The sequence below is a fragment of the Rhinopithecus roxellana genome, chromosome 17, assembly GCF_007565055.1.
Source record: "Rhinopithecus roxellana isolate Shanxi Qingling chromosome 17, ASM756505v1, whole genome shotgun sequence".
NCBI lineage: Eukaryota > Metazoa > Chordata > Mammalia > Primates > Cercopithecidae > Rhinopithecus > Rhinopithecus roxellana.
Window position 1 is genome coordinate 79,438,150 of NC_044565.1, and position 20,964 is coordinate 79,459,113.

At 39.1% G+C, this 20,964-nt stretch overlaps 1 protein-coding gene across 3 annotated transcripts in view; it reads right to left on the minus strand.

Annotated features, from left to right (window-relative positions):
• Positions 1 to 17,790, minus strand: part of PRKD3 (protein kinase D3) — an 80,075-nt gene extending 62,285 nt beyond the window's left edge. The window contains exons 1-2 of one of the 3 annotated variants that reach the window (XM_030921226.1): positions 17,655 to 17,773; positions 8,894 to 9,873 (exon numbers count right to left, since the gene is read on the minus strand). In XM_030921226.1, the coding sequence (XP_030777086.1) occupies positions 8,894 to 9,181 (288 nt within the window). In that variant the 5' untranslated portion in view covers positions 9,182 to 9,873; positions 17,655 to 17,773. Of the gene's footprint in view, positions 1 to 8,893; positions 9,874 to 17,170; positions 17,390 to 17,654 lie in introns of those variants that run through there. The other 2 variants (XM_010373065.2, XM_030921227.1) reach the window with 2 other exon arrangements.
• Between the last annotated feature and the right edge of the window lie 3,174 nt (positions 17,791 to 20,964).

A 20,964-nucleotide genomic window follows, 5' to 3' on the forward strand; every position in this document is an offset into this window, starting at 1 on the left:
ACTCTCGCCTACACTGGGAATGCCAATTTCATTTTTCCCCAACTTAACACAATACCTAAACTATATTTTAAAACTGTTTTTAACATCTTCCTGCATACTTGTTTATTAATTTAATCTTTTTGTAAAACATACTCTCATATCATTTGACCAAGTGTTGAGACCACAGTTTTTCTTACCAATACATGAGCTCTATGTAGAAAGAAGACATTAACCTATATAATACTTGCGGTAACATTTTCTCAATTTTGTTGCTTTTACTTTCACATATGTATGCATTATAATTTTTAATAAAATCTCTAAACTGATCTTTTCGTGTTTTCTTTCATTGATCTGAAAGTGAGCTGCCTGCTGTCCAGAGGTTTGATAGTCAATTCCATTATATACAAATTTTCTTTTGAGTTTCCACATTTCACCTTTAATCACTGAAATTTACCTTGGTGTCATATTTTTCTTTTGAGACGGAGTTCTGCTCTTTCCCCCAGGCTGGAGTGAAGTGGTGCAATCTCAGCTCACTGCAACCTTGGCCACCACCCACGCCCACCTTCTCCCTCCCCACCCGGAGTTCAAGAGATTCTCCTGCCTCAGCCTCCCAAGTAGCTGGGATTATAGGCACCTCCCACCACACCTGGCTAATTTTTGTATTTTCAGTAGAGACAGGCTTTTGCCATGTTGGCCAGCTGGTCTCGAACTCCTGACCTCAGGTGATCCACCCGCCTCAGCCTCCCAAAGTGCTAGGATCACAGGCACGAGCCACTGCGCCCAGCTGGTGTCAGGTATTAAGTGACGGGCTATGTTAATGTTCCTTCAACTGCTTAAAACTAGTTTTCTAAGCTCCGTTTTTTTTTTTTTTTTTTTTTGAAAAATGATTCCTTTTAATTTCTCACGACTCTTTTGGCATACCTAAAAGTACCTTGTGCTTATCTACTTCTGTTCAGATAGTATATAACTTCAGTTATTGTAGGTTTATTTTTCTCCTCTTTCTTATTTTTCAGATTTTTAAATTAATTGCTCTTGACTATTTCTCCTACAAATAAACTGTAACATTGTCAGAGTAAAAAGCATACCAATAAAAATCTTTAATGGAAAGAAATTTAATTGCAGAAATAAAAATCACACACTATCAGTCTTCCTTTTTCAGGAACATAATAAGACACATTCATTTTACAAGGTCTTTAAAAAAATTTCCAAAAATTTAAATTTTATTTATATTTGGACTTACCTCTTTCTTAAGATAATTATTGCTAAATATTTTAAATCATTTTTTCCCAATGGAGATATTTATGTACTCTTGGTTAGTTTTCCTGTACCTCTTGTGATATCAAAAGATCTTATACAATTTCATTTAACTGTTCCTATCCCTTTAGAGTTGACTCTATAGGCTCTTTCCAGCAGTTTAATTCTTGGGCATGTGTATACAATGCAGGAATATCTCAAATAACAGCCTAAGGGCACAGAAATACAGAAAAGCATGCTTGCTTACTCACTGCTCAACAATGGTAATTAACTGACTAGTTAAATCAGCTGACCTCAAAATTGTAAGATTCTTAAGTCACATATGCAATCACCATTAATTAAAAGAAGCGTATTGGCCAAGTGTCGTGGTGCATACCTGTAATCCCAGCACTTTGGGAGGCCAAGGCTGGCGGATCATGAGGTCAGGAGATCGAGACCATCCTGGCCAACATGGTGAAACCCTGTCTCTACTAAAAATACAAAAATTAGCTGGGCGTGTTGGTGCATGCCTGTAATCCCAGCTACTCAGGAGGCTGAAGCAGGAGAACCCCTTGAACCAGGGAGTTGGAGGTTGCAGTGAGAGCCGAGATCACGCCACTGCATTCCAGCCTGGCAACAGAGCGAGACTCCAACTCAAAAAAAAAAAAAAAAAAAAAAAAAGGCAGCACATTATGCCCTGAGGATTATACCAAAATATTCTAATATAGAAATCACAGGTTTTCACATGCAGCCCAAGAACAGAAGATAAAATAAACTGCATAATTGATACACCATTAACCTCTAGTTTTCTGTACCAATAAAAGGAGAATTAGTAAAGCTAATAGAAAACTGTGAGTACCCATTCAGATCAAGGAAGGAATCAGCTGTCTTCTACAGAGTAGAAAACAGGTTCTGACCTATCTGTATATTCTATAAAGCACAAATCCAAAAATTAACATAAACTTAGTTGATAACAGTTTTCAGTCATTTCTAGATCACCACTGGCTAATTCTAATAAATTTTCAAGAGAGAGGGACCTCAAAGTGTAATCGTTCAAGTTTTCTTTTGTTTTGAGTTTGGAAACCACTAAGATCAGATTAATACATAATAATATTGATAAGTTAGCAAATACTGTGTGATTACTATTTGCTAAGTATTGGGCTAAGCATTTTAGAAACATTATTTAATATACATACACAATGGTGAGAGATGAGTGCTATTTTTAACCTCATTTTTCAGATAAGGAATCAAGATTACACAACTAATAAGTGGTAGAAATGAACTCTGGTTTAATCCCAAAACTCGTGGTTTTAACTATAACACTATACTGCTTCATATCAATTCCTTCCTTTATTTATTCAACCAAAGAATATTCGTTGAGCACCTACTGTGGCCATGATATCTGGCATCATAAAGCGTAGTTTTATAGTGGATACAGTCAAGAAAAGGGACAATTACAATGAGCATTATGAATGTTAAAATACAATGTGTTGGATAGGATGCCAACATCTATACAGAAAAAAAATTGCTGGAGGACTAAGCAGAGAATGTGGCAATGAAAGGGTGTTCAAGGCTAGTTAAAAGATAGAACATGGCATGTCTGAAGCTTAGGAAAGGAATCTGGACCACAGATCAGAGACTCATCAGCATTATTTTTTAAGTAATCTTGCAATAATACCTTACATAAGCAATCACATATTTCTGTCACCTGTTCATTGCTGACAACTATGAATGTCTGCCCAGTTAAGTGCTGCAGAGTGAAGAGGGCAGAGATTATCACGAATTTCTTGAATAACTAGTTCTAACACAAATAAAATTTAGAGCACCACTAGGAAGCAGAATCACAAAACTCTTTTCATTTGACCATGCAAAAGAAAGCAGACTCTGTATGTGCATAAAGAGACTAGTATCTGCTGTCTCACAGACTAGTGAGGATGTTAAAGGTATCTTGCTTTATCCTTCTACAAGCTATCAGAAAGTAGTAGCAAGGAATTGTACCAGCAAAAGCTTATTTCTCCAGGTGACGTACTACAGTTGGTGATGGCAAGCAAAAAGTAGGATTGAAAACATGCTTTCATAGTTCCAACAAGGTGATAGTTCTCCTGCCTGAGTCATTTTATCATATTGTACCTTTATTTCAGGACTTACATCTACCCTGTATTAGGGCAATTTGACATTTGCTCATCATCTTTTCTAGAGCATAAATCACAGGGGCAGGGAATTTGTGTTTCATCTTGGGAGCTTCCACAGTTATCTAGCACTGTGACTGAGGAGTAGTGCACCATAAATATTTGTTCAACTGAAGCAAAGCCATACAGATAATGGCACCTAGGTGTAGGAAAATGTATAACACTATTTAGCTCTCTGCAAACTGCCACCAGGGAGAATGAAAATCTATCTAGAATTTGCAATTATCGCATTAGTCTATAATCAGCTGCAGACCTCTCTGAAATTTTAAGATTTTTTTTAAAGTATATTTTCAGTATATGGAAAATGAGATGGCACTCATAGGACAAAACATACTATTTCAATATTTGAAAAAAATTTATCTTGAGATTGTTACTTATCTGGTCCTTAGGCTTATTAAATTTCCATTAGACTAGAGGTTCTAGACTGTGGCTCTCATTAGAATCACAGATAGAACTCTTAAACAGACGCTCCACTCCCAAAGGACCTGATTTAATTGGTCTAGGAAGGACCAGTTTAACCTCCTAGTTACTCTCTAGTGCAGCCTGGGTTGAAAATCACTGTTACAAATCAAGTCCATATTTAAAATGCATATAACCTTGCAACCACATGCATGGAGTTTATAAACATCCTGATCCTTGTAACATGTGGCCTATGGTAAAAGATTTTTTAAAACTAGGTTTGTTTGGTTTTTTTTCATAAATATGACAAAACAAGCTTTGAACCTTTTGCCTATAATTTTTTAAAAAGCTAACCAGAAAATACTCAATGATAATCAGAAAATCTTGTGGACTGTTCAAAGCAGACTGGATTAAGATTTTGTTGGGAAAAAATAGACACAAACACAGAAATAAAACCTGCATTTGTCAAAATGTATGTTATGAGTTTGTTTGTTTGATTATAACCAACTTTGTATTTCAACAAAAATTACTGAATCATGGAAATATTTGACAAGGAGCTTGGTTCAGTAGTCTGGGAGTGAAAAAAATTTAAAACAATGTATTATTTCAGATGTTGTCATGGCACAGCTCAGAGGCAAATACAGCTTTTCTATCATACTACATACTTCAAGTGAAAGTCTTGTTTTAGCTCTGCCTTCTTGTTTCAGCTCTTATAGTGTAAATAAGAGTCCTTTTCACAGTCTATTTAGTGCCATGTTTTCTGCATTTTTTTCATCTTTTGTTAGTGAGTCTTCTGTTTAAAACAGCTCCCAAGCACAGTGCTGAAGCACTGTCTAGTGTTCTCAAGTGCAAAAAGTTTATGATGTCCCTTACAGGGACAGTAAGTTTCATTCAGGTATGAGTAATACCACTGTTAGCTGTGAGTACAATGTTAATGAATCAACTATATATATTAAATGAAGTGTCTTCAAACAGAAACCCATAAAACAAGGTTATGTATTTACTGGTTGACGAAAATGTTGTGACCAGAGGCTTGCAGGAACCTATCCTCCCACTAGGAACAAAGCTTCCACTAGGTCCTACTAGGAGCAATGGTTCACTATTAGCTAATTCGGTGTTCTCAGTGACTTTACAGAATATAACTACTATGAATAACAAGAATTGACTGCATGTAGAAATAAAATATAAAAATGACAGGAAGAAAACAGAAATATACTGTTCTAAGGTATATATTACATTATAAAGTCGTATGATATTGTTTGAAGATACTCTGATAAGATGCATATTATATAAACTAGAGCAGGGATTTGCAAACATTTTCTGCAAAAGGCCAAACAGTAGTATTTTAGGCTTGGTGGGCCATATGGTCTCTGTCACAGCTACACAACTCTGCTGCTGCTAAATGAAAGCAGCCACAGACAAGATACAAAGGATTGAGCACCTTGGGTTCCAATAAAACTCTATTGACAACAGGTGGTGGGCCAGATTTGGACTATGGATATAGATTGCTGACCCCTGACCCCTGCATTGGAGGAATTGACGGAAAAAAAAAAAAAAAAAAAAAACACTGTAAAGAGTATAATTAACCAGCAGTGGAGGTACTATGGAATTATATAACATAATTCAAAAGAAGGCAGAAAAGGACCTAAGACAGAAGGGACAAATAGAAAACAGCCAAACAATCTATTTAAACACATGTTTTCTATATGGATAACAGTATTAAATAGAAATGGTCTAAACAATTAAAAAGCAGAAGTTGACAGAGTGAATCTAAAAAGCATACCCAACTATTAATGCACACAAGCTACAAAAATCCTACTTTACATAGGAAAACAGAGAGGTCATAAGTAAAGCATGTGAAAAGATACCACAATGCAAATACTAATTTCTTATGAAAAGAATGATTAACACCAAGTTTATTAGTCCCTCACTTAAGATGATTTAGGCCGGGCGCGGTGGCTCAAGCCTGTAATCCCAGCACTTTGGGAGGCCGAGATGGGCGGATCACAAGGTCAGGAGATCGAGACCATCCTGGCTAACATGGTGAAACCCCGTCTCTACTAAGAAAATACAAAAATCTAGCCGGGCGAGGTGGCGGGCGCCTGTAGTCCCAGCTACTGCGGAGGCTGAGGCAGGAGAATGGCGTAAACCCAGGAGGCGGAGCTTGCAGTGAGCTGAGATCCGGCCACTGCACTCCAGCCCGGGCGACAGAGCGAGACTCCGTCTCAAAAAAAAAAAAAAAAAAAAAGATGATTTGACATACAAGTTTTCGACTTTACAATGGTGCAAAAGGGATACACGTTCAGGGAGCTCCTCAACTTACAATGGGATAAACTCACAGCAGATTGAAAATATCATAAATCAGAATACACCTTCAACTTAATATTTTCAACTTGCCATGGGTTTATCAGGACATAACCCCATTGTAAGCCAAGGAGCATCTGTAAGCTTCAGAACAAGATCTTGAAAAATTATACCAGGCCGGGCGCGGTGGCTCAAGCCTGTAATCCCAGCACTTTGGGAGGCCGAGACGGGTGGATCACGAGGTCAGGAGATCGAGACCATCCTGGCTAACACGGTGAAACCCCGTCTCTACTAAAAAATACAAAAAACTAGCCGGGCGAGGTGGCGGGCGCCTGTAGTCCCAGCTACTCGGGAGGCTGAGGCAGGAGAATGGCGTAAACCCGGGAGGCGGAGCTTGCAGTGAGCTGAGATCCGGCCACTGCACTCCAGCCCCGGCGACAGAGTGAGACTCTGCCTCAAAAAAAAAAAAAAAAATTATACTGAAAAAGGGATCAATATATCAAAGGCTGTAAAAGTCCCAAATGTGTTTGCAAATAATAAGAGAGCTTCAAAAAATCCAAGAAAAAAACTGATAAAAATGAAAGGAGAAACAGACATATCTACAATTATACTTGGGATATTTCAACAGTCCTTTCTCAAGAAAAGATAAGAGAAAGTAGAAAGAAGTCAATAAAGATACAGAAGATTTGAACACTATCGACTAATTGACCCAACTGACATTTATAGAAAACTGCACTCAACAAGACTAGAAGACACGAGAGAATGTGGAGAGTTCCTCTTGAGGAAAAATGATTCCCCTGCAAGAGTCATTGGAAAATTCACTTTACTACAATAAAATTCAGTTTACTGTATCAATTTTATGCTGCTATATCCACAATCAGTAACTATTTTATATTTGTATAAAGTTTACACTGAATTATCCTTTTTAAGCTATATCCTATTTCCTTGACATCACGCTAGTTGCTCACAGATCAAGATTTTTAATCTAGTTCTCCAAGAATTTCACCCACTGACCCTCTCCTCACATTTGTATTAATGAAGTAACACTGATTCTAGAATAATCCTGCAGAAAATTGGTAAGCCTCTGTAGAAGTAAATCAATTAGCTCAATTTAGCCATTACACCACATATACATATTTCAAAATAACATATTGTACTTAATAAATATATACAATTTTTTCTCAATTAAAAAACTGTGCAAAAAATCAGTAAATGAAATTTCCAAAGATTGAAAACTACATCATAGAGACTCATCAAAACACTGGTTATGAGTTTCTATGGTTTCAAATAAAAAGGGAACATAATATTTAAGTTACAAATATGTATTTAAGTTTAAATATTATCTTTAAATAAAAAAATTACAATCTAGTTGCAAAAGTATTTGAAAAAAACTCTTTAAAGGATAATGAAAGGGAAACTAAAAGCAAAGATACGGAATGATACAAGGTTCTACAGGTCTACAGAAGTAAAGTTATTCTTACTTAGGAATAACTTAAGCCACATTTATAAGTCATTGTTAAAACAAAGGCAGCACAGGTTGTTTTCACAAACTGTATAACATTTTTTGGATTGGTAATTACTTTACATCAGAAGATAATGAATGATAAACTATATAAAGCATAAAGAATTAAAACAAAAACAGCAAGATGAAGAGCCTCAATTCCCAGAGAGATGGTTTTTGCAAATAGAAAGTTTACAATTTGTTTGAAACAAATCTGAAACATGCTTGAAAATCCAGTAAAATCTACTAAAAATAAAATATAACCAATTCATACAACCTATATGAACTGTTTTGGTAACACAGAAAACATACTAACCTCATCCATCAAATCGGGATTATTAAAGATATTTAGCTAAAGTTCCTTAAGAAAATGGCATGGTACAGGGAAGGAGGATGAATGAGAAACAACATAAAACCACCCTGAATTTTCAAATATTTTGTCGTATATTCAAAATTAATTTACCTATTTTTTAAAAGGCAGAGAGCGAGCATGGTCCTATATTAAATGGCAGTTTAGGAAGATTCTGAATGTCCTGAAAAATAATCAAGATCTAAAGAGAAGGAAATGGATAAAAAAAAGAGAGGCCAGAACACACGGTACCTAGAGATAACAAGGTATGGACATGGGACTCAGCAGCTAGCTACTGTGTCCCAGGGGGCCTTGTGCCCTCTACCTCCTGTTTTCTCTGAAAACAAATGAGATTTCTTATGCCGCCTTGACTCTACACGATTTTCCTGCTCTGAAGAGACAAACAGAAGAGTGATTCTTCAAAGCTAGAATAAATGTATTTTATTTTATGTTTTCAGACAGAGTCTCACTCTGTCGCCGTGCCAGGCTGGAGTGCAGTGGCACTATCTCAGCTCACTGCAACCTCCACGCCCCACGATTCTCCTGTCTCAGCCTCATGAGTAGCTGGGATTACAGGTGCCTACCACCACCTGTAGAGACCGGGTTTAGTAGAGACGGGGTTTCAACATGGTGGTCAGGTTGGTCTCGAACTCCTGACCTCAGGTGATCTGCCTGCCTCAGCTTCCCAAAGTGCTGGGATTACAGGCGTGAGCCACTGCATCCAGCCAAATAAATGTATTTTAAATCTGGGATATATGTTCCAATTAGCTAGACTCTGAAATTTCAGACTTTAGCCTCAGAGGCCATTAGAACTCTTCCAAAAATGCACAGAATAAAGTATCCATGGATCAGTATGTCTTAACTCACTGGTACATGTATAATTTATAGAAAAGCATCAGTAACAATATTATTTACTACTGACAACAGCATGTACAGTACCTTTTGATAAACAATGGAGCACACAAGATCCTTGACAGCAGACAAAGACAGTTCCTGGGCTTCAATGGTAACACTCTCCCGTGTGAGGCCAATTTGCAGTAGAAATGAAACTGTATGCACTGAGCCTCTGGAGTTGGTGAGTGATGGTGCACTGAAGCTTCCATTAGACAGTCGGGCAGAGAGTCCCGTCTTAGGACTTGAACACGGAGAAGCAGTTGGAAGCACAGCAGGAATAGCTGCAGGTAAGACAGACTTCTGGGCTGATGGAGGGGAATTATTTGCAGACATCTGCCTTTCTTTAATCTTTTAAAATAGTTGTCGATTCTTATAGTTGTCGATTCTTTTTCAATGGTTATGAAGTTTTTTAAATAACAGCAGTAAACAAAATGACTGCACTTTTGGATTTAGTTGAAAACTTCTTTATTTCCTCTTTTAAGCCACTCATGCCAATACTTACAAGTTTTATCAAGGAGTTGAATGCCCAACAGGTCCTATTTCTCTAAATATCAGTCCCATCAAAAAACAGTCTTGTCTGTAGGAAGACAACCAGGGATTTGTATAGGATTTAACATCACTGAGCTATCCTCAGCAGGATAGAGCTGACGTAGCTTATTTACGAATCTATTTTCCTTTCAGTCTGTTCTTGTCTCTTTAATTTCAGGAAATACATATTGAATAAAAGTTTTTCTGTCAAGATGAAATCTTCTTCGTTTAAAAAACAGTAAGTGTTTTGGATTAATCTATTCCGTAATTTTCCTTTGGTTCACTAATTTGATAGGACACCTTCTCAAATGTCCACACCTTAAATCACCTTCTCAAATGTCCATACCTTAAATCACCTTCTCAAATGTCCTCATTTTCATCTGGGGGTATGAACTTTTCTATGATGAAGTACAAAGCTTTTTAAAATAGTATAGGCATATTTCATTAGATGAATGGGTCCACTGAGAAAAGTTGATGCTTTCTGATATACAGTCAGCCTGGAATGAAATTTTTTAAAGGTTTTTAACACTTTATATTCATTTGACATTAATTTAAAAATAAGAATATAACTTTTTTAAATGACAATTTTTGGTCATATGCTTATAATTCACTAATAAATCCTAATGGGTAGCAATTTTTAGCTAGTTAGCAAAAACTTTTTTTTACTATAGGTATAATTTCAGGGAGAGGCTCAAAAAAATATCCTTCGCACTCTACACTGATACCTCAAACTTAAACATTAAACATTTTTTAAAATCTACTTTATTTTTAATCAATGAAGACCAAACACTTTTATTTTACAATTACCTGACTGAGTTATATCAAAAACAGAAGTGACAAAAAAGAGTAAAACTGACATTTTCATAGACATACAATACATACCACCTCACCACACAAAAGATGTACAATACTTTCCTAATATAAGGGTATTATTTTTTATATTTAAATACTAATTCTGCCAAAATAGGACTCTTGACTTCCTCTGTTGAAAAATTCCTTTCAGAAGGCTAAGGAAGCAGGAGGGGATATACTGAACAGTTAAATGATCAACAAGTGTGAAAGCTGACATACTTGTCACAGGAACATAAGAGAAAGGGATCTCACCATAAGAGATTTCTCCTATCCAGGTCCTAACTAGGCCCAACAATGCTTAGCTTACAAGATCAGACAAGATCAGGCACATCTAGGGTGGTGTGGCTGTAGACCACAAAGCATTTCTAACAGTAAGAAAGAGAACAGTAGGTATAGTTAAATATGTATCATAATTTTTAGGAAAGCACAGGTCAAAAAGTTAAAAAAAAAAAAAAAAAAGGTATGACTCCCCCACATGCCTTAGGCGTGAAACAGCTCATAATTTATGGCTCCTTCTAAGTTCCATTTATATACCCATAAATAATTTCAGTGAAGAAAAACAGTAAAGCATCCAGTGTGGCTGCAGAGTAACGCTCTGCAGAGTAGTTAATGGGTTAAATTAGGACGAATATGACAGAAGGACAAAAGCACACAACCATAGTATTAGGAATGGGAAAGCTCAGGAAAAAACTGAGACTTAAAAAAAAAACACTGAAGACAAAAGCTTTTATAGCTACTTTCAAGTAAATTATTATTCTATCTTATACAATGTACAACACTTGATAGTTTATAAATGTTTCACATACTTTACCTCATAACTCTTTGAAAGTTGACAGGGTAAAAATCATTTTTGTAGACAAGAAAATTGAAGCACAAGGCGATAATGCAACTTGCCCAGCAGCACATGGCTATTAATAAATAGGTGGAGCAGGAATTAGAAGCCAGGTTTCATACTTTCTTACCCAGTGCTGTCTCCATAGTAACACACTATTTCTCAAAGAGAACAAGGAACTAAGAATCACTGCTCAGAGGATGGTGCTAAGGTTGAGAAATCACACAGAAAGACAGACTGCTCAACTTGTATTTTGCTTATCTTCTCCACAGTTTTAAACTAAAATGGCAGAAAGGCACTGAGAACTGAAACCTGAGACAAATGACTAAGACTATAACAACTTTACGTGAGTTTGAGTCTCTAGGTCCAGATGCAATCCATTCCATACTACTAAAGCAATTCACAAATGTAATCACAAAGCTGACTCCTATAATCTTGGAGGAAGAGCTCAAAAAGACAGATATAATCATGGCCTGGAGATTTGTAGAGCGGTTTCAAGTTCTGGTAGCTGGAGAAGCAGGAAAGCAAATTTCAGAAATTACAAATATAAAAAATAATGAAGCAAATGGTTTGTGAATAACTGGAGAAGAATATAACGATCACTAGAAGTCAACCACATTTACATCTTGGAAAATAATGACTATTAAGCTTCTTAGCTGGGAAAAAAATAATAATAGCTTACATTTATTAAGCTCTTACTATCTGTCAGACTGTTCTAAGCACTTTATACATATTACCTCATTTAACCCTCACAGCAACCCATTCCATGGTTGAGAAAACAGAGATTTAGAGATTAAAGTACTTGCCCAAGACCACACAATTAGCAAAGCCAGAAAAAAAAGATAGTTTATTCTGACAAAAATAGTATCCAAGATGATTGTCCATGCTATCTTTGTAAGTATGTTACTGGAGTGTGGGTTGGACATTAGTGTAGTTAAGTTTGTTGCTCTATGTCAGCTTAGATGAGGAAAGTCTTTTTTTTTTTTTTTGAGACGGAGTCCTCGCTCTGGTCACCCCGGCTGGAGTGCAGTGGCCGGCTCTCAGCTCACTGCAAGCTCCGCCTCCCGGGTTCACGCCATTCTCCTGTCTCAGCCTCCCGAGTAGCCTGGGACTACAGGGCGCCCGCCTCGTCGCCCGGCTGAGTTTTTTGTATTTTTTAGTAGAGACGGGGTTCACCGTATTAGCCAGGATGGTCTCGATCTCCTGACCTCATGATCCGCCCGTCTCGGCCTCCCAAAGTGCTGGGATTACAGGCTTGAGCCACCGCGCCCGGCCTGATGAGGAAAGTCTTTATAGAACTGCCTTGAAACGCTGTCCTCAGCCTTATATATTTATGAGATAATAAAGGCATAAAGAATATGCTTATAAAATCCTCAGGTTGAAGAAGTCTGGGAGAAATAAACTAAAAATAAACTGAAATTTAAAGGTAAGTGTAAAGCTTTGCATTTAGTTTCCCCAAAATGTGCAATACAGAAATGGTGAAATGTTTACTTGGAAGCAGTTTATATGAGAGGTGTTTATCAAGGCAAAAGATTAATTCAAACTGCTAATGGGTGACTAAAAGAGCTAATGCAAAGAGCTAATGACGCCCTAGGTCACTGAGAACACATCAGCATCCTTCTGTATACTCCTTGTTACTTAGCCTACATCACTATTATGTTTATATCTATGGTCACATTTTCAGAGCCATACTGATTTTTTTTTTTTTTAAATCATGCATGTGAAGGTAAAAATAATGTCATGTGATAAAAATGTGCTTAACAAAACCAAATAGAATAAGTGGTTTTCAAATACTTGAATAAGTGTTAATAGGAGAATTGATTTTATTCAGTATCACTGCAGAGAGTAGACGAAAAAGGAAGATGACAGCACTTCTTACTTAACCTCACAGGTTGCAAGGATTGAGCTACGGAGTACAAACTGTCTGTAACAACACCTGGCTAACAGTAAGCGCTCAGTAAGTTTTAGTAATTTTCATAGCAATTAGTTGAAGGAATTAACAACTAAACCTTTACTTTATGCTAAACACATAAAGTGAGATATGACACTTCATTAAATCCTTGCAACAACTCTAGGAGATTTAACTTTATTTTCCAGAAAAGAAACGAGAATTTTAGAGAAGTTGTTGCTTGCCTGTAACTATATAGCTAGTAAGCGACAGAAATGAGATTCAGGCTAGTTTCCCTGACTCCAAAGCCCAAGTTCTTTCTACTACTTTATTCCATATCCCACAACCTAACAATGGAACAGGTTGTCTCACAAGGTAATGAGCTCCATAACATATCTGACTTAAGGAGTTTTTATAAGCTGAACTATCACAATAAAGTAGTAAAATATCTATGAATAAAACTATATGCAAGTTAATGACTTTTTTTTTTTTTTTTTTTTTTTGGAGACAAAGACTTGCTCTGTTGCCTAGGCTGGAGTACGATCTTGACACTGACTGCAGTCTCTGCCTCCCGGGTTCAAGTGATTCTTGTGACTCAGCCACCCCAGAAGCTGGGATTACAGGTGCACACCACCATACCTGGCTCATTTTTGAATTTTTAGTAAAGACGGGGTTTCATCTTGGCCAGGCTGGTCTCGAACTCCTGACCTCAAGTGATCTGCCCATCTCGGCCTCCCAAAGTGTTGGGATTACAGGCCTGAGCCACTCACCATTATATCTAGTAATATTAGCCAAATAACAGTGTTTAATACAACTAATTTATCAGAACTAATTACAACTATTCATAATAAACACTACATATAAAAATGATTTTTAAAAGTCTCAGCATTAACACAAATAGAAGAAACCTAGGAGTTGTCAGATTTCTGCCCACCCATTGCATCTGTTTTCCCTCTCCCGGTTTGGTTTATGAACCCCAGATTTATTCTGGAAGATGCAATAAGATGTGGGGTACAAAATATTAAGACTATTAACTCTAATAACTGTAACTTACATGAACCCCTGATATGTTGCTTAATTTTGTCTTTATGCTTCAATTAGAAAACTGAAAGAATAGTACATCTTATTAATTTACAAACTATATACCAATACCAATTATATATGCTTGTTTCTAACAGGGGTACGAGGCTCTAAATAATACCGTCTAGTTGGCAAGCATTTCTAATAGGTTTATTTGGAACATGTGAAATACTCTTTTGGGGAGCTAGCTGTCACATATCCCATTCAAACGAGCTTACATAATACGTTATCATTGTTAATGGAATCAGAAGATAGGATATTAATGGCATCTTGAACCCAGTCTGTCGTATTATTACAGACAAGGTGAAACAAAGGCCCTGGAGGTGAGAGGACTTACTTGAGGATTATCTCATGGTAATATCACAAGTTTATCTACTTCCTCTCCCTCTCCTTCCCTTTCCCCCATGCACACATTATCTCATTTTTAACACTCTAATTAGGAGAAGCTCTAACAGCAGTATTTCCATTTAACAAATACTTAATTGAGTACTTATTATTTACCAGACTGTTAGGAGAGATACTGGAGTTACATAGCAGCGACCAAAACAGACATGGCCACTGCTCTCTCCGAAATTCAAAGTGTGATGTGAGACACAGACAAAACATTCATACAAACAGCTGGGTAATTATAAACTGCAAGAAGTGATATGGCAGAGTATACTAAGGGGACGCAATTCCAGCTGGGATCTCAGGAAAGGTACCTTTAAGGAAATATTTAAGCTGAGATCTCTGGATAAGCAAGAGTCAACGAAGCAAAGAGACAGACAAAAGGATTCCAGGAAGGCAAAACGCATCTAGTTACTAAATTCTTCAAAAAGAAGCTCATTATTTAGTGTAGCCAGCATTCTTTTTGTACAATACTCAGTAAATGCTAAAGCGAAGAAACAAAATGCTCTTCCTACTTGGAATAAAAATATTTATTATAACATGACTTCCCTCCAGTAAAGAGTTTTCCAGGTTCAACTTAGTTTTGTGTACTAGAAATGCTCATGACGTAGAAGGTTATGTCCACACCTCTTGACATGTATTAATATAAGTATTCTTCTACCATGTAAAAGTATGTGGCCTTTTTCAATGCAATTCTGACCAGCATCCTGAAGTCCATGTCCATGTTTTGACACAGGTTTGACTTTGCTTAATAATTGTTCTTGCTTTTATACTGTATATTGTATTTAAAAACTCAAGGATCTATGTCGTTGGTTTTTTAAAAAATCATATTTTGTAGCAATCCCGACAGTGATTTATATATTTTCAAAAATACCAATTACTTTAGATTAACATACTTTTCCTCCTAAGAGCTCACCATTTGCTAAATCGTTTCCTCTAAAACTCTGCTCATCTGGACACAGTGACAGTTGAATCTCAGTCCTTCCACTGTCAGAGAGTACTGAGAGAGCACACCATATCTGCTCTGCTCAGGAACTGAAAAGTTTATCCAGTAATAAGATTATGGACTGCCAGTCTGGCAATGCAAAATGAATCTGTGTTGAGCTTGATAGATGTTCATCTCTGCACCAGTAGTAGCTAAGAAATCTGATTGGCTAACAGCCAGAGCAATTTCTCACATACTGCCACAATAAACTAACCACAGAAGTGGAAAAAACTTTTTTCCTACATTAAAATGAAAATATCTCATAAGCACAATATCTCAAGTTTTTCCTGAGAGGGCTACTTAAAGAGATACATATATATACATATACAGCAAGTTCGATTTGAATTACACAATCAGCGAGACTCAAAGTACAATCATCACAGAAGATTGTGAATTATAAGCAGCATTATATCAAATTAAAACTTGTACTAGCAAATAATTTCCCTATATATCAAGCTCTGTACAAGTTGTTTCTTTTAAAAATGAACAATTAACTCCACTATAGTATTCTCAACTTTAGAGTCTTTTAAAAAATGAGAACAAAATGTCCCTTAAGAAAACTGCATTTAAATGACCACCTATTCATATTTTTCTGTATGTGGTGTTTTCAATTCGTAATTTTAAAAATGTAATATCAAAAAGTTTTACTTATTAAGTTCTGTGTGTGGGGCAGTGTTTAAATCCACTAACAGAAAGAAATTTCTATTTTAAAGTGGCTATCTGATGAAAGGCCACATACTTTTAAAAAAATGAAACTTAAAATTTTCTCTAAAAGACTCAACATCATCTAGGATGCTTAAAAAATTAGTCTTAAGATACGCGTCAGCATTCTTAAAATGTGAAATGCTATATGCTAAATTACAGAACCTGAGTCACCCTGAAATGTGAAATGCCATATACTAAATTACAGAACCGAGGATGGCACCTGGCTTGTCAAGGAGTACTCCAAGCTCACGTGCTCAGGCCCACCACAACTGTATTACTACCCACTGAAGCAAAACCTTCCACGGTTTCTGCGTGACACGTTTCAAATCCTACTTTTAGAAAATCTTCTAACTTCTTGGCTGAATGTCCATGCTTGATCTCAATTCGGAATCTTAACAGGGAAGGAGGCAAAGGGTTCGTTGATAGAGGAAATACTGGCCTAGATCTCAGTCGGGGGAACGTTACGGACGCCTTCTGAAGCAAAGCTAAGGAAAATCAAAATCGCTAAAAATGTAAGAACCGCGACATTAAGTAGAAGGGTAAAAAGAAAGTGTCAGAGGAATAAAATAACATTTTCTAGGGTACAAATTAAGGCATTTAAAAGTTCTTGTTCCATTTGTGGCTACGTCTCATAAAAGCTGTGTCGCACCAAGCAGTAGTTCAGGGTGTAACTTATCCTTCCTAATCAAAGATGACACCGATAATCTTATTTCCTGTGGGGATGGGTGTGGTTGAACACACAGTTACGTCCAGGCCATCAATCTGTGTGTGTGGAAAACTCTGCAGGTCGCGCACACACTTGTCGCTTGAATTATATGTGTGCATGCAGACGGCAAGGCCTATGCCTCTGACTGCGTTCACCTGAAATAAAATACCCAACCGGCAACACAGTAGTATATGTGGTTATTCTCATTGCTCAAAGAAACAGTCGCACTCCTCAGTGTTTCATCTTAAGGAAAACCTCCCAGGAGGGAGCAACTCGGAACAACGCTGCAACTCGCAAATCCAAACGCAGTAGGGATCCTGGGGCGGGGGGCTTACATTCTCCAAGCACCATTTACTCACCCCTTTGAGACGACCACAACGCAAAGTGAGGAAATGAAACGAAAAAGTTCTTCCAAAATTCGGCACTCTTGAGTTCCGCGGGTCTGGCTTCGGGAACTAGTTTGGGAAACGGATCCCCTCCGCGGGGCCGGGCGCGGTGGTCGCCAGCGGAGTGCAAACCTAAGTTGGCCTCCTCGCGGACGCCGGAACTTGGACCCCGCTGGCGGCTGCGGCGGCGCCCCCGCTCCCCCTCAGCCGCCTACCTCCCGCCGCGCGCTCCCCCAACTTCCCGCCCAGCGCGGCTGACGCCGCCCAGCCGGGCGCGGGGTCCGAGCCCTGCCGCCGCCGCCGCGTGGGGTGGCGGGGTGGGGGGGGGGGGGGGGGTTGGGGGGTGGGGGAGGGGCCGCCGCTGCCTCAGCCCGACGGGCCGGGAGAACAAAGCGGCGGCGGCGGCGGCGCGAACTTTTTCGGTGTCTGTTCGGCGCTCCCCGAGGCGACTACTTACGGTGGCAGGCTCGGCCCGTCGTGAGAAACTCTGCGCTTGCCAGCGTTTGAGTCCCGGACGAGGCGCCAGCGAGGCTTCACGCGCCCCGCAGGATCCCGCCCGCCGCCGGCGCCCCTTCCTCCCTCCCTCCCCGTCCCGTCCTGAGGCCGGAGGGCGGGGGGCCGGGGCGCGCGGGGGACGGGGGCGCGCGGTCGGCGCGGGGCCTGCCGGGAGCTGTAGTTCCTCGGCCCGTGCCCGCCGGGTGGTGGCCGCGGCGGGAGGTCGCGGCTGTCTCTGCCCGGAGAAGGGGCGGCGGGAGCGCCGGGTACAGTCGGGCTGACTCCGCACCTTCGAGTTCCGGGCGTCTCTGTGAGCGCGGGGGCACGGGGCAGGGGCGCCGCGGGAGATGCGAGCGTGTCTTTCTGTCAGTTACACGCGGTACTTGGTCCCGCTGTTGCCGACGCTACTGTCTTTTGCTCTACTGCCTTGCACTCTGAGGGAGGCGGTGGCGACAATGGGCCAGAGGTGACAGTTGGAACGGGGGACTTGTAAGGCGTCCAGAGCAGAGAGCGGCTTCCATCCTGAGATGTCACAGCCCTCCCGCATGCTCTTCCCTGCTGCCTGCCCCCGGGGTGGCAGCCGATACCGCAGCTTGGCGCCCAAACCTGCACGTCCCAAGCCCGACGTTCCGGTGACTGCAGGGGTTTTCCCGGTACTTGGTGTTTCCTCCCCGTAGGCCTTAAAACGTGAATGTGACCCTACCACCAAAGTGGAGTGCAGTCCAGAATCACCAAACCTAGGCTTCCACGTGTCTGGAAACACAATGTTAACATTTGTTTTGCTCCAAAACAAAGTGTGACCCTGTCAGGTGAGTGGGGCGGGGGTGGGAGTCAGCAGCATAGAGGGAAAATACACTGTGCATAAATTTTCGATGTCTTATGTGAGAGAAAGGCCTGAGAAGCTGACAGCCATGGTCACAGAAGCCACATGATTCTCCTTATGTCAACATTTTATCCCAAAAGTACTTAAATATATTGCAACAATCAGAGGGACTACAACCAAGAGGGCAGTTTTCTTTCTTCTCTCTTTTTCTTTTTCCCTTTCTGTCTTCTTTCTTTCTAGAAAAGGTTTTACTCTGTCATTCAGGCTGAAGTGCAGTGACACTATCATAGCTCACTGCAGCCTGGAACTGCTGGGCTCAAGTGATTCTCCTGCCTCAGCCTCCCAAGCAGCTGGGACTACAGGCGTGCGCCACCATGCCCCACTAACTTTTAAGTTATTGTAGCGATGGTGTCTCTTGCTGTGTTACCCAGGCTGGTCTCCTGACCTCAAGAGATCCGCCCGCATCGGCCCCCCAAAGTGTTGGGATAACAGGCGTGAGCCACCACGCCCAGCCAAGAGGGCAGTTTTCAAGAACAGAAAGAAAATAAACGTAAGTGAGCCCCTACTTTTGATACAAAATTATCACTCTTAATGGATGTCCTTGGATTTAAAGTTAAGAAATGAAAATATTAAGATAAATTATATTGAACATAAGGCAGGTAAGATTGTGTAAAACCTTGATTATTTAAAAAGCTATTTTAAAAAATATTTCTGAAACATTCTCAGGAATTGGAAGTTGCTAAATGTCTTACATCCAGCAGTATCTAATTCAGTCTTATTATACTTTTGTTATTAGAGTCCTATTCAGCTATTCTTTTACTTTAAAATTGAAAGTAGATTTACTCAAGTTTACCTTCTTTTTAAAGAACTCTCTCTTGCTTAACTTTGCCCTTTTCTTCCTTTCACTTCCCAACAGACATTTTAGTCCAGCCCCAAATTTTGCCTCTCAGCAAGATTCCCAGGACCTCATTGGAGCAGTTTACAGCCAGTCTTATCTCACTATTAACTTCCATTTTCTGCTGTAGTACTTAAAGAGACAGAAGTTACTCTTCCTAGAAGTAACTTTTCTAGACAATTCAAACTGCTGTTATACAGAGATTTAAGTATTTGTGGGCATGTGTGAAAATAGAGATATATAATATATATATTTCATTTTATTTCCACTGTTCTACTTCTCTTTTTAAAAATAAAACGGTCTCCTCTACTTTGGGTAACTCTTTCAGCACATTTGATCAAAGAACTATCTTTGTATCTAATTTTTTGCTTAACATGTACTACAGTTTCCTCAAGGTGTTCCATTCCTGTTCTAAGAGCATTACAGAGATAAAGATTGGATTTAATAAGTAAGTGTATTACCATGTGAAATGTTTTAATCCTTGAGAGAAAATATAATCTGAATGCTCAAAATGGAAAGGATTTTTCTTCTTGGTGATGTTTTATGAAAATGAGCTTACAAAATTGCTCTTCTATGGCTGCAGTTGCAGACCTTGTCCTGCATTATTGGGTTCCTTGTACTTAATGACACACAACATAGCCATTCAAATATGTTACCTCGTGCAAGCAAAGAAAGTCAACACTCTTGTGACTTGAGATAACAGAGGCATCTGATTTAGAAACCTAAATGCAGGGGGAAAAAATGATCTGCCCGCCGCAGTCTTCCAAAGTGCTGGGATTACAGGCATGAGCCACTGTGCCTGACCCTTATTTTTATTTATTCATCATTTAGCACAGTGCTCAATAAATGTTGATTAAATTAGTGAATTCTTTCATTAGGGAAATTGATGACAATTTCCAGCTAGAGGAAATTGTCATCATTTTAAAACTTCAGCTGGTTTTAATTTATAGAATGTGGTCACTGGAAAATTATTTTGTGTTTGTGTCTTTTTCCATGACCTTGAAACAGCTGAAAAATTCGAAAAAGCATTTGGGTATCAATATAGAGTTAGTAAAATAGTTATGGGAGAAAATGCTTTAGGCTGTATTTCTTTATCAGCAGACACGTACATGATGATATAGTTCTCAAAATGTCCTTTCTCAGTTTCCACTGCCATTGTCCTAGTCCATATCTCACATCTGGCTTACCACAACAGACTTTTAGTTGGTCTCCTAGACTAGCTCAAACTGTTACATCCTTGGAACTGTCTTATCTGATTTGAAGGCTATCAATAATTGTTCTGTGTTCTGATAGCCCTTGAGAGATAATTCTCATGTGGCTCAGCAATTTTATTGTGGATTGAGTGTTTATCAGATCCTCCTGGGATCCCTATCTGCGCTTCCCTTTTCTGAACTTGAAGAAGACCAGATCTTTTATTTATTTATTTATTAGTAGAGACGGGGTTTCACTATGTTGTCCAGGCTGGTCTCCAACTCCTGTCCTCAAGTGATCCACCAGCCTCAGTCTCCCAAAGTGCTGGGATTACAGTCATGAGCCACTGCATCCAGCCGTTAT